The following is a 20,356-nucleotide window of genomic DNA, read 5'->3' as shown; positions in this document are numbered from 1 at the left end:
AGTGCATTTTTGATTTTGTATCACCGTAGCCTTGAAAAGCAGTGGGGCGCAATATCAATTCAATCTGTCCCAAGGATGGATGGTAAGGCATGGATCGTAATTTGTGCAAGGACTAAAAGATGAAATGTGAACTTTGAATGTGATCTGTTCCATTGCTAAGAATTCAGGTGTGGCTTATGATTGGATTTGTAACAAAGACAAGCATTTTGATATGGTCAGTTAGTGACATGGAGAAGCAGTGAGGTGCAGATGGTAAACAACAGGAATTCTGCAGATGCTGGAAATTCAAGCAACACACATCAAAGTTGCTGGTGAACGCAGCAGGCCAAGCAGCATCTATAGGAAGAGGCGCAGTCGATGTTTCAGGCCGAGACCCTTCGTCAGGACTAACTGAAGGAAGAGTGAGTAAGGGATTTGAAAGCTGGAGGGGGAGGGGGAGATGCAAAATGATAGGAGAAGACAGGCGGGGGAGGGATAGAGCCGAGAGCTGGACAGGTGATAGGCAAAAGGGGATACGAGAGGATCATGGGACAGGAGGTCCGGGAAGAAAGACGGGGGGGGGTGACCCAGAGGATGGGCAAGAGGTATATTCAGAGGGACAGAGGGAGAAAAAGGAGAGTGAGAGAAAGAATGTGTGCATAAAAATGAGTAACAGATGGGGTACGAGGGGGAGGTGGGGCCTAGCGGAAGTTAGAGAAGTCAATGTTCATGCCATCAGGTTGGAGGCTACCCAGACGGAATATAAGGTGTTGTTCCTCCAACCTGAGTGTGGCTTCATCTTTACAGTAGAGGAGGCCGTGGATAGACATGTCAGAATGGGAATGGGATGTGGAATTAAAATGTGTGGCCACTGGGAGATCCTGCTTTCTCTGGCGGACAGAGCGTAGATGTTCAGCAAAGCGGTCTCCCAGTCTGCGTCGGGTCTCACCAATATATAAAAGGCCACATCGGGAGCACCGGACGCAGTATATCACCCCAGTCGACTCACAGGTGAAGTGATGCCTCACCTGGAAGGACTGTTTGGGGCCCTGAATGGTGGTAAGGGAGGAAGTGTAAGGGCATGTGTAGCACTTGTTCCGCTTACACGGATAAGTGCCAGGAGGGAGATCAGTGGGGAGGGATGGGGGGGACGAATGGACAAGGGAGTTGTGTAGGGAGCGATCCCTGCGGAATGCAGAGGGGGTGGGAGGGAAAGATGTGCTTAGTGGTGGGATCCCGTTGGAGGTGGCGGAAGTTACGGAGAATAATATGTTGGACCCGGAGGCTGGTGGGGTGGTAGGTGAGGACCAGGGGAACCCTATTCCTAGTGGGGTGGTGGGAGGATGGAGATGGAGGTGCAGATGGTAGATGCCTTCTGGTAGAACTGAGAAGTAATAGGGTTCGACTGTCAATATGTTCAGTGGCATTGATCAGAAATGAGGTGTGAACTATCAATACATTCTGTGGCATGGATCAATGAAGTAATAACTGTCAATGTGATCCATACCACTGAGAAGAGGTCTATGGGCAGTCAATACACACCGTAGCACTGATGATCTTGCACCAAATGTCTTTGCTTTCTATACCATTAATGGACACTGGGAAACAACCTGTAAGTGTACTCTGATTAATGGAGTGCAGATTGGCAGTTTGCAGCACTATCAGTATGTTTTGGTGGTACTGGCGCAGAGTGAGCTGTGGACTATCAATGTTTAGTAGCATTAAACTGCAATGCTGTACATGGGTCAGAGTTTAAGCATTGATCAATAATGCCTTTTATAATGCTGTGCATTGTGCTTGCATTGGAGAGGGTCCAGAGGAGTTCCACAAGTATGATTCTGGGAATGAAAGGGTTAATGTATGAGCAATGTTTGATGGCTCTGGGCCTGTACTCGCTGGAGTTTGGAGAGAATGAAGGGGGAACTCATTGAAACCTAGCAAATATTGAAAGACATTGGATATATTTAAACAACACACATAAAAGTTGCTGGTGAACGCAGCAGGCCAGGCAGCATCTCTAGGAAGAGGTGCAGGCGACGTTGCGGATATATTTAAAGCAGAGGTTGGTAGGTTCTTGGTTAATTAGGGCATTAAAGGTTATGAGGAGAAAGCAGAAGGATGGCATTGATCTGCCATGTTGGAATAGTGGAACAGACTTGATGGGCTGAATGGCCTAATTCTGCTCCTGTGTCTTATGGTCTTATAATATTGCTGATCTGTTATATAAATATAGCCAATATGTTCTAAAACACTGATGAGCAGTGAAGCCCAGCTTATTAAACCACTCCGGGCACTGCAGTTCTGCAGCATCAATGAACAGTGAGATGCAGACGGCTGGTCTGTCTTGTACCATTGCTGAACACTGAGGTATGAATTAGTAATGTGTTATGTAGTACGTCTGCACGAGTGGTGTGGCCTGTCAATGCAGACAGTGACTGCTGATACTTGCGCACTTGTTAGCAGTTATGATTTGTAAGTTGCAAAATGGTTCTGCAATATTGATGAGCTGTGAAGTGTGAACAATAAATTTGCTTTGTAGCGCGAGGAGCAATAAATTTTCTTGCATTGATAACTTGTGAACTGCACATAGTCAACGACGGCTTTAGGATCAGTGTGAGACAGTCAGTTTATTCTGTAGCACTGCGGAGCCATGAGGAGACAACTATCAATGAATTTTTTCAATTTATGAGCAGATTGTCAATGCGTTCTGTACCTTTGATATGTTGATTGTCAATGTGTTCTTCAACAATGTTGAGCAGTGTGCATGAATGGCCAATGCATTTGTTAGTACCGATGAGTGGTGAGATGTGGACCATTCTGTTGTATAGCATGACCAGACAATGAGATTAAGATAAGATTAGCTTTAGTTATTACATGGACAATGAAACATACAGTGAAATGTGCTTTTTGCAATCCATCAAATCAGCGAGGATTGTGCTGGGCGGCCTGTAAGTGTTGGGCAAAGATGCTTCCAGAGCATACCCACAATTCGCTAACCCTAAAAGGGCTCGATATAGTGGATGAGGAGAGGACGTTTCCCATGGTGCGGGAGTCCAAGACCAGAAGACACAGCCTCAGAGCAGAAGGATGTCCATTTAGAAGGAAGATGAGGAGGAATTTCTTTAGCCGGAGAGTGGTGAATATGTGGAATTCATTGCCACATATGGCTGAGGAGGAAAGTCATTGGGTGTGTTTAAGGGAGAGGTTGATAGGTTCCTGATTAGTCAGGTCATGGAGGGTTATGGAGAGAAGGCAGGAGAATGAGGCTGAGAGGGAAGTGGATAAGACATGATGAATTGGTGAAGCAGACTCGGGCCAAATGGCCTAATTCTGTACCTATACCGTATTGGCTTATGGTCAAATGAGCTAGGGAAGGTGGGAGGAAACGAGAGCACCCTGAGGAAACCCATGCGATCATGGGGAGAATGTACAAACTCCTTGAAGTTCAAGTTTAATTTTCATTCAACCATACCTGAATACCCATTCATCAAGCCAAATGATGCAATCCACCAGGGCCAAGGTGTGAAACAGTGTACCAACAGTCACACACAACACAAGGCGCATATAAGATACGCGATAAGATATCTTTAAAATATAGTCACGCAAAAAATATAGTCTACGACCCTGAGTCCAGGAACGTTGCAGAAATCTGCAGTCGACCACAATACAGCTGGTTTTCAAGTGAATACTGGAGTGGCGGGGGTGGGGTGCAACAACAACGCCAGCATGGATGCCGTGTCACACCACCACACCACCTCCAGATGAGCGCACGGACTCTGACGCCTATCCCCGGGCGGCTCTGAACAGGCAACACTGCAGCTTGAGGTCTAGTCCTCTCTGTGACCGAGGCCATCTGCTCCTCCGTCCACCAATAAATCAGTGCGTTGGACTTGCAGCATTCCACATGAACAATGTCCAGCAGGGTCTTGTGATCACAAGAAAACTGAATAAGACCATCACTCGGTATTAGAGTGCGTACCTACTTTGCACACTGACTCCTCGCATGCCTCTCTGCCGTGGGCAGCAGTGGTATCCGCACCAAGCCCAGCTCCTTCAGGTTCTCCGCCAACGAGCAACTCGCTGATGGGGTAGACCGGCAGGACTTTTAAATTCTTAATGTTCAGCAGGGTCTAGCAATTGTGGAAAAATACATTTAAAAAAGACAATAACACCTTTGGTGGACCCCGTAGAAGCTACATGATTGAACGTGCCGCCATCTTACTGGAAGACAGTGGCAGGAGTTGAACTCTAACGCAACAGCTGGTACTGTAAAGCATTACACCAACCGCTACGCTGTCATGCTACCGTGGTGGTGAATGTGACGATGTCCCTATTGTCAATGCATTTATAGCACTACTGATCTGTGAAGGCAAACTAACACCTTAGAAAGTGTTGATATGTAGCGAAGCACATTATTAATGCTTCCTGTAGCACTGACAGGCAGCGAGTGCAGGCAGTAAATGCATTCTCTAACTGTGGGGATTTGTAATGGGAAACGCTTAGTGCCTTCTGCGACATCGATCAGCAATGGGAAGGAACACACATAAAAGTTGCTGGTGAACTCAGCAGGCCAGGCAGCATCTCTAGGAAGAGGTGCAGTCGACGTTTCAGGCCGAGGCCCTTCGTCAGGACTAACTGAAGGAAGAGTGAGTAAGGGATTTGAAAGTTGGAAGGGGAAGGGGAGATCCAAAATGATAGGAGAAGACAGGAGGGGGAGGGATGGAGCCAAGAGCTGGACAGGTGATTGGCAAAAGGGATATGAGAGGATCATGGGACAGGAGGTCACCCTGCCCTCAAGTTTACCTGGTCCATTTGCGACACCTCCCTCCCCTTTCTAGATCTTTCTGTCTCTGTCTCTGGAGACAGCTTATCCACTGATGTCTACTATAAGCCTACTGACTTTCACAGCTATCTGGACTATTCCTCTTCTCACCCTGTCTCTTGCAAAAACGCTATCCCCTTCTCGCAATTCCTCCGTCTCCACTGCATCTGTTCTCAGGATGAGGCTTTTCATTCTAGGACGAGGGAGATGTCTTCCTTTTTTAAAGAAAGGGGCTTCCCTTCCTCCACTATCAACTCTGCTCTTAAACGCATCTCCCCCATTTCACGTACATCTGCTCTCACTGCACCTTCCCGCCACCCCACTAGGAATAGGGTTCCCCTGGTCCTCACCAACCACCCCACCAGCCTCCGGGTCCAACATATTATTCTCCGTAACTTCTGCCACCTCTAACGGGATCCCACCACTAAGCACATCTTTCCCTCCCCCCCCCACTGCATTCTGCAGGGATCGCTCCCTACGTGACTCCCTTGTCCATTCGTCCCCCCCATCCCTCCCCACTGATCTCCCTCCTGGCACTTATCCATGTAAGCGGAACAAGTGCTACACATGCCCTTAAACTTCCTCCCTTACCACCATTCAGGGCCCCAAACAGTCCTTCCAGGTGAGGCAACACTTCACCTGTGAGTCGACTGGGGTGATATACTGCGTCTGGTGCTCCCGATGTGGCCTTTTATATATTGGCGAGACCCGACGCAGACTGGAAGACCGCTTTGCTGAACACCTACGCTCTGTCTGCCAGAGAAAGCAGGATCTCCCAGTGACCACACATTTTAATTCCACATCCCATTCCCATTCTGACATGTCTATCCACGGCCTCCTCTACTGTAAAGATGAAGCCACACTCAGGTTGGAGGAACAACACCTTATATTCCGTCTGGGTAGCCTCCAACCTGATGGCATGAACATCGACTTCTCTAACTTCCGCTAATGCCCCACCTCCCCCCGTACCCCATCTGTTACTTATTTTTATACACACATTCTTTCTCTCACTCTCCTTTTTCTCCCTCTGTCCCTCTGAATATACCCCTTGCCCATTCTCTGGGTTTCCCCCCCTCCCCCATTTCCTTCTCCCTGGGCCTCCTATCCCATGATCCTCTCATATCCCTTTTGCCAATCACCTGTCCAGCTCTTGGCTCCATCCCTCCCCCTCCTGTCTTCTCCTATCATTTTGGATCTCCCCCTCCCCCTCCAACTTTCAAATCCCTTACTCACTCTTCCTTCAGTTAGTCCTGACGAAGGATCTGGGCTTGAAACGTCGACTGCACCTCTTCCTAGAGATGCTGCCTGGCCTGCTGCGTTCACCAGCAACTTTTATGTGTGTTGCTTGAATTTCCAGCATCTGCAGAATTCCTGTTGTTAGCAATGGGAAGGGACTGTTGATGAAGTGTGGGACATCAGAGCATGTTGTGGCATAGCTGTGAAGTGTGCCGTGGACTGTAAAGGTACTTTTTTAGCATGCATGTGCAGTGACTTGTAAAAGTGCATTCTGAAACTTTGAATAGTGAGCTATTCATCAAAGCATTTTGTACCATTGTTAAACATTGAGGTGTGACCAGGGACCAACAAGCAAGCTTGGGAACATTGGCAAGCAATGAGGTAAGGTTAGATGGTTTGTACTGTTGGTGAACAGGGAGATGTGGACTCCCAATATGCTCTCAAGCAGCAATGATCAACACATTTGTAAGACGATCAATGCATTCTGTAGAACTGCTGACATAGTGTAGGGTTGCCATTCTTACCTACTGTCGCCGCATTCTCTACTACTGAATAGTGAAGGTCAGACTGAAATGAGCTCTGTAGCGGTGATGATCAGTGAAAAGTTCACAGAAACTGTGTTTTGTTGTTTGGTCAAATGATAGCACTGGCAACAGTGAGCGTCGACTGTCAGTACACAATGCTGTACAATGACATATTGTGGGCCCAGGTATCCATGGAGTGGGAGCGGCAGTGTACACAGGTCAATGGGGCATGTCCAATAACAGTAGGCCTCTCAGGGACTTCAGGCTAATGTGGACAATGATAACCATATTTTAACTTGAAACTGTAAAAAGTGTGTTATATTGAAGAATAGTATCTTACTGTAATGTTGTAATTATTTGAATAAACCTTTGTGTATATATCTAAAAATTAGGTATAATATGGTACAGAGGAATGAATTATAATGTTGTTATGTTTATAGATGAAGTGTGAGCAGAGAAGAGAAAGTGGTTATTGAGTCAATGTGGTTCCTGTTCTCTAACTCAGCTTGAAACTGGCTATTTGTATTTGCCAGAGACCAGGATGGGTGTCATCTATGTCTTAGCCAGAAAATAAAATAATGGAATCTAAGTATTAGAGATGACAGATAATATCTGAAAATAATCCTGCAATGAGGCAATGCTGAAATGGCTGTTTAACCTAATGTGCTTCTGCTAGCTTTTTGATTAAGCTACCAATTGACACCACTTTTCTATTCATTCTCAAAATTCTGTATTTATTTTCACCAAGAAATAATCCAATTCCTTTTTGAAAATGATATTTAAATCTGCTTCTACTCATTATAGCTATCAAACTCAGTATGTCATTAAAATGTTTCTTCTCAACCTGTATTATTTTATCAGTCAACTGAGCTCTATAGTTACTGGTCCTTTGGCCTTTGAAGAACACGTTTCCTTAATAATTCAAACTAAATCCTTCAAACTTTAAAATACATGTTTGTTATCAAATCTCCTTTCAACTTTCTCTGCATTGAAGTGAGCAGCACCATTTCTCTCATCTCCATGGAACCGGACAACTACACTTCGAGTATATTTGGATAAATCCCTCTCTATCATCTGTAAGGTCTTAAAATCCATTATAAATCCTGCTGCCCAGAATTCTCCATAATATTCTAGAAGGGCACAATTCGTGGTTTATAAAGCTTTAGCATTGTTTATCACTAAATAATATATTTAATAATGAAGATGCTGGAAATCTGAAATAAAAACAAATGTTACAGTTTAAAAGCAATCTGTTTCTCTTTCCTGTTTGATTTGCTGAATATTTCCAGCATTTATGCATTTATTATAATAAATTTACATTTGGGTCTAACTATTTTTCCCTGTACTTGACTTTAACGGAGTTTTGTACTTTCAGACTTCACTATTTAGTGTAAGTGACTGGGATGAATTTCTACCCCTGTACTGACATTAGTAGATCTGAGAATTCCTTGTGGTTTTCTTTTTACCAGCCTCTCAAATTTTCCTGTACCCACATCTGAGTCCATTTGTATTCCTTTACAGCATTTAAAATTGTGCACCTTCTTTAAAATTCTATTATTATTCTTCGAACCAGTAAGTATAATTTCAAAGTTCCCAACATTAGACTTCACCTGCAAAGCATTTACCACATGCCATGGCTTCCTGAAGTTTACTATTCTCTGCGGATTGTCTAGTTTTGTGCAATCAATCCTGAATCTGTAAGTCTATATTCTTAATTAACATTGTAAAAGAGCAATGGTCTGAATACTGACCTTTAGAAATACCACAGTATTTTCTGCTTTCTGCCCTTTATACCAATTTTATTCAGAATATCCTTTTAATTTCAAAGCCATTAATTTATTTGGTACTTTCTCAAATGAATTTTAAGAGATTATGTACACAAGATCAAGTGCATCAGCTGAATCAATCTTTAATGATAGCTGAAAAGAATGATCCTCAAAATATATTTGACAGAGAACCACTGCAGCATAATGTGTAATATATCACATCACGCGAAGATATAAGTAGCAATATTTTACGACTGCGTTTGGTATTGAGTTTCATTACATCATGGTCCTTTATTTATTCTGATCATTGATTTGTGATGCAGTCATTATTTTTAATAGTTAATAATTTTCATCACATGCAGTCTGTCCTGGAAAACAATTTATAATCCTCTGGCAGGTGGTAGGATCAGGCAAGTAGATGACTGCAGTCCCCCATTGATAACAATTCTGTGTCTGCTGAAAAGAACTGCAACCCCTTTGTACAGTCCAGGCAAAGTCTGTCATCTTTGAAAAAAAGCGGACAGAAGCAAAAGCAAGAGCTGAAAAAAGCAGAAGTACTGGTAAATCCCATATCATGTCAAGAGAAGATGTGCATGAAACCATTGCTCCAAAAGTCTGTGATATAGTTTATAGGCTACGCCAACACTACAGGTGAGACAACAATAAAAATAACATTTTATATCTGACCTATTGAACCATTGAGCAACACACTCAAAGTGTTGGAGAAACTCAGCAAGTCAGACAGCATCTATGGAGGGGGATAGACAGCAAGCATTTTGGGCTAAAACCATTCATTAGGATTCTGCCCAAAATGTCGACTGTCTACCCCCCTCCAAAGATGCTGCCTAGTGTGAGTTTCTCCAGCAGGTTGTGTGTGGTGCTCAAGAATTTTAACATCTGCAGAATCTCTTAAGTTTTTTTAATTGAACTTTTGGTTCTACTTGTTAAAGAAAGCCGAGCAAGGGGCATTTCAGCTTCATTAACATCAAGATTATTTATTCTTTTTCAGAAAGAAGAATGATAGAAGGTATTGAATAATACAAGTTCATATTTAAGATTCAACAGTATACAGGGAATTCAGAGGTTTTGTAATGAGGATGAACTGGATTTCAGAATATTTTAAAATTTCAAATCCTCAGAGCAAATCAAAGCAAGTGGAAAATCTTGAGTGGAAACTTTCTCAGAGGAATTATTTAGGAACAAAAGGTTTCAGGTTTAAAAGATCTGAAAGATTAGAGATGTTTAACAGATAATTTTGTATTCAAGTCTCATTTGAAGTTTATTCACTCAAATGTATTAATTAATAATTGATGAAATGTTTGCAATTTGATATTACTCTATTGACTTCTGGTTATAAACTAGAAATTTGGGTTTGCATGCAATATTTCTGAAGACCTTGAGTAGAACACATTGAGTAATAATGAATTTTTAAGCAGTCATCTTCAAAAGCAATACTGATAGTACTAAATCACAATCTGCATAACTGAGGCAACAGGATAGGAGACAAATGATGGTCTGGTCAGCAAGGTGGCTCATTTCAGATCTCCATATCCAATAAAATGGAATTAAAATTTGAATTGATAGTGTGAATTAAATAGCTGAATTCTATTGATAATCCAGGGAATTTGCAATATAGGCAGGATCTTTTACTTCTCCCTCTGCACTGAGAACTCAATGAGTCCAACCTATTAGTAAAACCTAATGAGTCAGATTTTTTCTAGAGTGATGTCTGAACAATATGTAGCATTATTAATAAAACACAGACATAAATGTGAAACATGAATACCAAAAAAATCATATATGAATTTTGCCAATATCACTGTATGCTCTTGCCAACCCTATCTTCCCCTTGGCTGGTTGATTGGGTGAAGCAAATAATTCACAGCATCGGTGTCCTGATCAACCTTTCATTGAAATTTAAATCTCATAATCTGCCATCAGTGTAGTGTATATAATATCTCAATAATATTGTTAACTATATTGTTTGAGTAAGCATTCTTTGTTTACATAATTCATTATGGGTTATATGTAAAAAGTACATGAATGGAATATGTCATTACATCACCATGTCATGTGAGTGCTTCACTGAAAAAGGAAAAGAAAAACTAAATAGATGACACTCATCCTGGCTCCTGTGTTTTTCTTTTGATTAGTTTCTTGAGTTACAAAACTTAACAGTTGCCATGAGAAAGTTTTAAAATGAACCCGTAATTACTTCCTATTTATTGAAGCACGGCATGTTTTTCTTCGAAAGGCGAAAGAGAGACATTTGAGTTAAAAATACAAGGCAGAAAACTGCTGAAATTAACAAGCAACAAGTATGGCCAAGGGTTCATAAACAGTGAGAACCAACTGATGATAATAATAATAAATAAATAAATAGAAAAGCAGAAGTAGCTGGCTACATCGCAATGATAGACACGTTGGATTACACAAAAGATAACCGGATAATGTAGACTGAACAAATTAAACTGCACTTTGAAGCAAAGTGACTGCCAGTGTTGCTGAGTGAAATGGGTGGAAAAACATAGGTTACTTAGAAGTTTAACTGCTCCAACCAAACCAGCTGAAGTGAGTTTTACTGATATCGTGAACGTAATGCAGGAAGATTTAGAACCAGAACCATTGTTATTTGCAGAACACTTTAGGTTTCATAAGCAGAATCAAAAGGAAGGGGAGTCCATTTCAGCTTACATGGCTGAATTCCAGAAATTGTCACAGCATTGTTAGTTCAGTAATGGGCTGAATGATTCATTGAGAGATTGTTTAGTTTGTGGATCTTACAAGAAAGCATTCAAAAATGGCTCCTAACTGAAGCACAACTCACATTTAAAAGAACAATTGAACTCATTGTATCAATGGAAACAGCAGCTAGAGATGCTATTGGTTTGCAGTCAGAAACAAAAGTGAGTGTGAACAAAATGGAAACATCTAAACAGAAACCTGCCTGGCCAAACAAATTGTATTACCAGTGGGGCTCCCATACTCCAGACCAACTCAGGTTTAAAGGCGAAACTTGTAGAAAATGCAACAAAGTAGGACACATACCTAGATGATGTCAGACAGAAAAAAAAATAAATGGACTTCACAAGGAAGAGAAAAAGATTAAAAGTTAACTGTCTTTTTCAAAAAGAGCACAAATCTGCATGCTGCTGATGAAAAAAACTGATAATGATGAGATTGATACAGACCAGCTAGCCTTGAGATTTGCATTGTTAAAAGAGACAAGCAATATGGCTTACACCGGAAGTGAATGGCAAAGTAATTAAAACAGCCACTGGCTTGCCTGTTTCAGTTATTCCACTAAATGAGTTTGAACGGCATTTCAAAGATACTGAACTGAAGCCAACAGATATCCAACAAAGAACTTATACTGGAGCAATGATAACTCTGGTGGGAATGAGAATTGTAACAGTGAAATACAACAACCAGCAAGCCACATTGGGCTTGTATGTGGTAAAAACAGGAGGGCCAGCGTTGTGGGGCAGTGATTGGCTGAGAGAACTACAACTTGAATGGACATCCATCCATCGTTTGCATGCTACATCACTTGCAATAGAGTCAACTGAAAGTGAATTAAGAAAGGTACTGGGTGACGCCACAGTAATGTTTAAGGATAGCATTGGAAACTCAAACATATCAAGAGTAAAATAGTGTTAAATGAAAAGGCCATACCCAAGTTGTACAAAGCTTGTCTGGTTCCTTATACCATCTCTGATAAATGAGCCAGTGAGCTAGATGGTATAGAGGCTATAGAAATCCTTTCCACGTTTGAGTGAAGCCCCTGGGCAATGCCCATAGTCCCAATAGCCAAGAAGGATGAGTCTGTCGGGATCTGCGGTGATTTTAAATTCTCCATTAACCCAGTACTGAAAGTAGATCAATACCTCTTCCCAGGATGGAGGATATCCTTGCAAAACTTTCTGGAGGGAAACACTTCATCAAAATGGACTTAGCTGAGACTTACCTACAGATGGAGATGGAAGAAGAGTCCAAAGTGTTTCTCACCGGAAGCATTCACAAAGGGCCTATAGTAGGCTTATATTTAGAATAGCAACTGCACCTGCACTCTGGCAGAAAGCTATGGACCAGGTGCTGTAAGGTTGTCCAGGTACTCAGTGTTACCTTGATGACATCATTGTTACTGGTGAAGATGACAAGAAACACCTCCTAAATCTCAGGACAGTGTTATAAAGTTTAGAAGATTATGGTGTCTAAGCATGGTGCAACAAGTGTAGATTCTTCAAACCAAGTATCATTTATGGTGGTCACAGCATTGACGCACAAGAATTACTCAAGAGTCCTGAGAAAATCCAAGGCCAAAGGACATGGCACAGATGTGGTCCTTCTTAGGTTTTGTCAATTACTGTAACAGGTTCCTGCCAAACCTGGCTACTGTGCTCTATCCCTGGAACTCATTATTACAGAATAGGAAGAAGTGGCAGTGGTCAAAGTAGTATGAGGTGGCTTTCCAAAAGGTAAAGGAAATGGTGACATCAGACGCTACACGCACATTATGATCCACATCACCCAGTGAAGCTTGACTTGGTCGCTTTGGTTGTATAGGTGAAGTCAGGTCGCATATGAGTGATGGAAGTGAACTCCCCATAGCCTTTGCATTACGTGCCCTTACCACTGCAGAGGAGGATTACACACAGATTGACAGAGGGGATTTGAGTCTGATTTGAGGTGTAAACTATTTCAACCAGTACTTGTATGGGAGAGAGTTTGCCCTCATTACTGATCATCAACCACTAGTGTCTATTTTCAATCCACAGTGGTGTTCCGCCTACAGCAGCAGCACAGATCAGTTCTGTTTCTTGGTGGACACAGTTACAAGGCTGAATTCAAGAGGACAATTAATCATGAAAATGCTAATGGATTGTCCAGTTTACCCTTGAAAAAGAAAATATCTGAAAAATTTACAGAAAAGAAGACTCCTATTCATGTGTTCTCCCTAATGCAGATCAAAAGTCTCCTTATTATGGCAGAGATGATCCAAAGGGAAACTGGAAAAGACCCCACACTGTCTCAGGTCTACATGGCAACCCAAAATAGCCGGAATGTGCAGCAGAAATTCCCGGTCCCCTGTTTTTACCTGTGCTGGGATGAACTTCCCCTTGATAAGGGGTTTGTCTTATGTGGGGATTGAGAGTTGTACCACCCAAGCAGAGAGCTAAGCTGTTAGAGGAGCCACATGCCAGTCATCTAAGTGTGGTCAAAATGAAAGCATTATTTCAAAGCTTTGTCTGGTGGTCTGGGATAGATCAGCAAATCGAGCAGCATGCACTGTTTGGGCTGCGAACACATCCAGAAGATGCCAAGGGCAGCACCTCTCCATTCCTGGGAAAGGCCAACATTGCCTTGACAGAGGATTCATGTGGATTTTGCTGGCCCATTCATGGGCCCAAATTTCTTGGTAGCAGTGGATGCAGCTACAAAGTAGCCAGAACTGTTCCCAATAGCTTCCACTGCAGTCTTGCACTCTGTTGATGTTTTAAGAAGCCTCTTCTCAAGGACTGGTGTTCCAGAACACAGGGTCAGTGACAACGGACCACAGTTCATTGTGTAACAGTATCAGTCATTCCTGAAAATAAATGGAATAGGACATAGGACATGGCCTATCAGTGGTTCCAACAGAGCTTTACCAAGGGGGATTTCTCGCAGGCTGACGTCAGTTATTTAAAAAGGGAGCTTTGAGAGCATTTGTCCATTGTACGTGGCCTATCAACGGCGTCAACAGAACCACTGTTGGGGCGGCCACTATCAGGAGGAGGCTCAAACCAGGCTTCGGCTCGGAGGAGGCGTCGGCTCTGTTTAAAGCTTCTGTTAAGGTTTCCTTTCTGTTTTTTTTCCCCTCTCTTACTGTATCATTTAAATGGCTGTGGTGTGCGCTTCATGCCAGATGTTGGAGAACTGCAAGACCCAGAGTCTCCTGGGGAACTACATCTGCGTGAAGTGCATCTGGCTGCAGCTCCTTGAAGACCGTGTTGGGGATCTGGAGTAACAACTGGATGACCTTCAGCTTGTACGGGAGAGTGAGGAGATAATTGATCAAAGTTATAGGGAAATAGTTACCCTGAAGTTGCAGGAGATGAGTAGCTGGGTGACTGGCAAGAGAAATGGAAATAGGCAGTTAGAGCAGAGCACCCCTGTGACCATTCTCCTCAAAAACAAGTATACCACTTTGGATACTTTTGTGGGGGATGACCTCCCGGGAGAGTGCTATGGCGACCGGGTTACAGGCACTGAGCATGGGTCTGTGGTGCAGAAGGGAGAGTGAAGAAGGGAGCAGTAGTGATAGGGGACTCAATAGTGAGGGGAACAGACAGGAGATTCTGTTGACGAGAACGGGACACCGGGATGGTATGTTGCCTCCTAGGTGCCAGGGTCAGGGATGTCTCAGATCGTGTCCACAACATTTTGGAGAAGGAGGGGGAGCAGCCAGATGTCTTGATACATATTGGTACCAATGACGTAGGAAGGAAAAGAAATAAGGACCTGAAAAGAGAAGTTAGAGAGCTCGGTAGAAAGCTGAGAAGCAGGACCTCCTGGATAGTAATTTCTGGATTGCTGCCTCTGCCACGTGCCTGTGAGGGTAGAAACAGGATGACTTGGCAGATAAATGCATGGCTGAGATGCTGGTGCAAGGGACAGGGTTCTTGGATAATTAGGATCTCTTCTGGGGAAGGTATGACCTGTTCAAAAGTGATGGGTTGCACCTGAACCCAAGGGGGAACTAATATTCTCGTGGGCAGGTTTGTTAGAGCTGTTGGGCAGGGTTTAAACTAATTTGGCAGGGTGGTGGGAACCGGAGTGAAGGGACTCAGGAAAGGACAGATGGTAAAAAGTAAAGATAGCATGCAGTCAGACTGTCAGGAGGGGCAGGCAGCTGATGAGACTTAGTTGCAGCCAACCGGCTGAGTATCAAATTATTAGGGATACAGAGTCAGAAAGGATTGCAAATACAGTACTCAAGACGTTGTATCTAAATGCAGGTAGTATAAGAAATAAGATGGATGATTTTGTTGCAATATTGCCAGGTATGATATTGTGGCCATCACTGAATTGTGGCTGAAGGATGGTTGTAGTTGGGAGCTGAATGTCCAAGGTAACACGTTATATTGGAGGGATAGGAAAGTAGGCAGAGGGGGTGGTGCGGCTCTACTGGTAAAGAATGGCATCAAATCAGTAGAAAGATGTGACATAGGATCGGAAGATGTTGAATCCCTGTGGGTTGAGTTAAGAAACTGCAAGGATAAAAGGACCCTGATGGCAGTTATATACAGGCCTCCCAACAGTGTCTGGGAGGTGGATCACAGGTTACAACAGGAAATAGAAAAGGCGAGTCAAAAGGGCGATGTTATGGTAGTCATGGGAGATTTTAACTTTCAGGTCGATTGGGAAAATCAAGAGGGTGAGTTTGTTGAATGCCTAAGAGATAGCTTTTTAGAGCAGTTTGTCATTGAGCCTACTAGGGGATCTGCTATACAGGATTGGGTGTTATGTAATGAACTGGAAGCAATTAGGGAGCTTAAGTTAAAAGAACCCTTAGGAACCAGTGATCATAATATGATTGTATTCAACTTGAAATTTGATAGGGAGAAAGTAAAGTCTGATGTAGCAGTATTTCAGTGGAGTAACGGAAATTACAGTGGTATGTCATAGTTGGATACATCAGCAAGGGAGATGAGGCTGAGTACAGGGCTACGGTAGGAAACTTTGTCACATGGTGTGAGCAGAATTATCTGCAGCTTAATGTGAAAAAGGCTAAAGAGCTGGTGGTAGACCTGAGGAAAGCTAAGGTACTGGAGACCCCTCTTTCCATCCAGGGGGTCAGTGTGCACATGGTGAAGGATTACAAATACCTGGGGATACAAATTGACAATAAACTGGACTGGTCAAAGAACACTGAGGCTGTCTACAAGAGGGGTCAGAGCCGTCTCTATTTCCTGAGGAGACTGAGGTCCTTTAACTTCTGCCGGACGATGCCGAGGATGTTCTACGAGTCTGTGGTGGCCAGTGCTATCATGTTTGCTGTTGTGTGCTGGACAGCAGGCTGAGGGTAGCAGACACCAACAGAATCAACATAGAAAAAAAAACATAGAAAACTCATTCGTAAGGCCAGTGATGTTGTGGGGATGGAACTGGACTCTCTCACGGTGGTGTCTGTAAGAGGATGCTGCCTAAGTTGCATGCCATCTTGGACAATGTCTCCCATCCACTACATAATGTACTGGGTGGGCACAGGAGTACATTCAGCCAGAGACTCATTCCACCGAGATGCAACACAGAACGTCATAGGAAGTCATTCCTGGCCTGTGGCCATCAAACTTTACAACTCCTCCCTTGGAGGGTCAGACACTGTGAGCCAATAGGCTGGTTCTGGACTTATTTCATAATTTACTGGCATAATCTACATATTACTATTTGACTATTTATGGTTTTATTACAATTTATTATTTATGGAGCAACTGTAACGAAAACCAATTTCCCCCGGGATCAATAAAGTATGACTATGACTATGTATGAGAGAGGAGCTGGCCAAAGTATATTGGAAGGAGCTGCTGGCAGGGATGTTAGCAGAGCAGCAATGGCATGCATTTCTGGGAAAAATGAAGAAGGTGCAGGACATATGTATTCCAAAAATGAAGAAATACTCAAATGGTAAAATAGTACAACCTTGGCTGACAAGGGAAGTCAAAGCTATTGTAAAAGCAAAAGAAAGGGCATACAACAAAGCAAAAATTAGTGGGAAGGTAGAGGATTGGGAAGTTTTTAAAAACCTACAGAGAGCAACTAAAAATCATTAGAAAGGATGAAATATGGAAGCGAGCTAACAAATAATATCAAAGTGGTTAGTAAAAGTTTTTACAGGTATGTTAAAAATAAAAGAGAAATGAGAGTGGTATAGGACCGCTAGAAAATGAAGCAGGGGAAATAATAACGAGGGACAAGAAGATGAATTGAATTGACTTTATTTCTTACATCCTTCACACATATGAGTAAAAATCTTTACATTACGTCTCCATCTAAATGTGCAATGTGCAATCATAGTGATTTATAATAAATAGAACAGTCAATGTAACATAGAATACACTCAAATCAGCGTGAGTTAATCAGTCTGATGGCCTGGTGGAAGAAGCTGTCCTGGAGCCTGTTGGTAATGGCTTTTATGCTGCGGTACCATTTCCTGGAAGATAGCAGCTGGTATAGATTGTGATTGGGTGACTCGGGTCCCCAATGATCCTACGGGCCCTTTTTACATACCTGTCCTTGTAAGTGTCCTGAATCGTGGGAAGTTCACAACTACAGATGCGCTGGGCTGTTAACACCACTCTCTGCAGAGTCCCATGAATACGGGAGGTACAGTTCCCATACCAGGCAGTGATGCAGCTAATCAGGATGCTCTCAGTTGTGCCCCTATAGAAAGTTCTTAGAATTTAGGGGCCCATACCAAACTTCCTCTATCGTGTGAGGTGAAAGGCGCTGTTGTACCTTTTTCTCCACACAGCTGGTGTGTACAGACCATGTGAAGTCCTCGGTGATGTGGATGCCAAGGGACATAAAGCTGTTTACGCTCTCAACGCCAGATCCATTGATGTCAATAGGGGTTAGCCCATCTCCATTCCCCCTGTAATCCACAACCAGCTCCTTTGTTTTTGTGACATTGAGGAAGAGGTTGTTTTCTTGACACCACTGTATCTGAGAGATGACTTCTTCCCTGTAGGTCACCTCGTTATTGTTTGAGATAAGGGCAATCAATGTAGTGTCATCGGCAAATTTAATTAGCAAAATAGAACATTGGGTAGCAACACAGTCGTGGGTATACAGGGAGTGAAGGATGGGACTTAGTACACGGCCCTGATGGGCTCCTGTGTTGAGAGACAGAGGGGTGGAGGTGAGAGAGCCCACTCTTATTACATGCCGGCGATCTGACAGGAAGTGTCAAGGTGGCTGCTGAACTAAATGAGTATTTTGCCTCAGTTTTCACTGTGGAAGGCATGAGCAGTATGCTTGATGTTGTAGTGTGTGAAGGAAGAGAAGGGGGTGCAGTCACTTTTACGAGAGAGAAGGTGCTCAAAAAGCTGAAAGACCTAAAGGTACATAAGTCAACTGGACCAGATGAACTGCACCCTGGGGTTCTGAAAGAGACTGTGGTGGCGTTAGAAATGATCTTTCAAAAATCATTGGACTCTGGCATGGTGCCAGAGGACTGGAAAACTGCAAATGTTACTCCACTCTTTAAGAAGGGAAAAAGGCAGCAGAGAAGAAATTATAGACCAGTTAGCCTGACCTCAGTGATTGGGAAGATGAGTCAATTATTAAGGATGTGGTGATGGAGTACTTGGTGACACAGGACAAGATAGTACAAAGTCAGCATGGTTTTCTTCAGGGAAAATCCTGCCTGACAAACCTGTTGGAATTCTTTGAGCAGATTACAGGTAGGATAAATAAAGGGGATGCAGTGGATGTTGCATCTTTGACAAGGTGCCACACATGAGGCTGCTTACAAAGTTAAGAGCCCATGGTATTACAGGAAAGTTACTAACTTGGTTAGAGCATTGGCTGATTAGTAGGAGGCAGTGAGTGGGAATAGAAGGATCCTTTTCTGGTTGGCTGCCAGCGACTAGTGGTGTTCTGCAGGGGTCAGTGTTGGGACCAATTCTTTCCATGCATATAAATGATTTTAGATGATGGAATAGTTGGCTTTGTTGCCAAATTTGCAGATGATATGAAGATTGGTGGAGGGGCAGGTAGTCTTGAGGAAACAGGTAGGATGCAGAAGGACTTAGACAGATTAGGAGAATGGGCAAGAAAGTGGCAGATGAAATACAATGTTGGAAAATGCATGGTCATGCACTTTGGCAGTAGAAATAAACGTGCGGACTGTTTTCTAAACAGGGAGAAAATCCAGGAATCTGAGATGCAGAGGGAATTGGGAGTCCTTGTGCAGAATATCCTGAAGGTTAACTTGCAAGTTGAGTCGGTGGTGAGGAAGGCAAATGCCGTGTTAGCATTCATTTCAAGAGGTCGAGAATACAAGAGTAAGGATGTGATGCTGAGGCTTTATAAAGCACCGGTGAGGCCCCACCTTGAGTATTGTGAACAGTTTTGAGCCCCTCATCTTAGAAAAGATGTGCTGGTATTGGAGAGGGTCCAGAGGAGGTTCACAAGGATGATTTCAGGAATGAAAGGGTTATCACTTGAGGAACGTTTGATGGCTCTGGGTCTGTACTCGCTGGAATTCAGAAGGATGGGGGGGGGATCTCATTGAAACCTTTTGAATGTTGAAAGGCCTGGACAGAGTAGATGTGAAAAGGATGTTTCCCATGGTGGGAGAGTCTAGGACAAGAGGACACAGCCTCAGGATAGAAGGGCGCCCTTTCAAAACAGAGATGTGGAGAAATTTCTTTAGCCAAAGGGTGATGAATTTGTGGAATTTGTTGCCACATGCAGCTGTGGAGGCCAGGTCGTTGGGTGTATTTAAGACAGAGATTTTTAGGTTCTTGATTGGACATGGCATCAGAGGTTACAGGGAAGAGGCCAGGAACTGGGGTTGTGGAGGAGATAGAAAAAAGGATCAGCCGTGATTGAATGGCGGAGCAGACTCAATGGGCCAGATGGACTAATTCTGCTCCTATATCTTATGGTCTTGTATTACATTTGCACTATACCACCTGGCTACAAATGGTCTGACAGAAAGATTTGTCCAGTGTCTAAAGAACACACTGCGAGCAATGTCAGCAGAACACAGTGACTCAGAAGCCTGCCAATTTCCTCTTTGCATATCACAATACAGCACACTTCACAACCAGCAACTCACCAGCTCTGCTGTTCCTCTGTCATCCCCTGCACTCACGCTTGAATCTCCTCAAACCCAATCTCAGAAGGAATATGCAGGACAAACTGAGGCTCCTCGTACAAGGAGGTTTAGTGTTTCACTCCTGGACAAGCAGTCCTGGTGAGGGACTACAGAGATGATCAAAAGTGGGTACTTGGAAAGATTAAGGACAGAACTGGACCAC

General features: G+C 43.3%; 1 protein-coding gene across 4 annotated transcripts in view; it reads left to right on the top strand.

The window, feature by feature from the left end:
* Positions 1 to 20,356, top strand: part of LOC134351649 (protein bicaudal D homolog 1-like) — a 230,858-nt gene that overhangs the window by 118,613 nt on the left and 91,889 nt on the right. Inside the window, exon 3 of one of the 4 annotated variants that reach the window (XM_063058092.1) lies at positions 9,337 to 9,416. The exons of the other annotated variants lie outside the window; for them this stretch is intronic. Coding sequence (XP_062914162.1) covers positions 9,337 to 9,348 — 12 coding nt within the window. The 3' untranslated portion in view covers positions 9,349 to 9,416. Of the gene's footprint in view, positions 1 to 9,336; positions 9,417 to 20,356 lie in introns of those variants that run through there. 4 annotated transcript variants of the gene reach the window in all.

This window comes from Mobula hypostoma, chromosome 9 (genome assembly GCF_963921235.1).
Source record: "Mobula hypostoma chromosome 9, sMobHyp1.1, whole genome shotgun sequence".
Taxonomy (NCBI): Eukaryota; Metazoa; Chordata; class Chondrichthyes; order Myliobatiformes; family Myliobatidae; genus Mobula; species Mobula hypostoma.
This window is presented reverse-complemented; position numbering and strand designations above follow the sequence as displayed.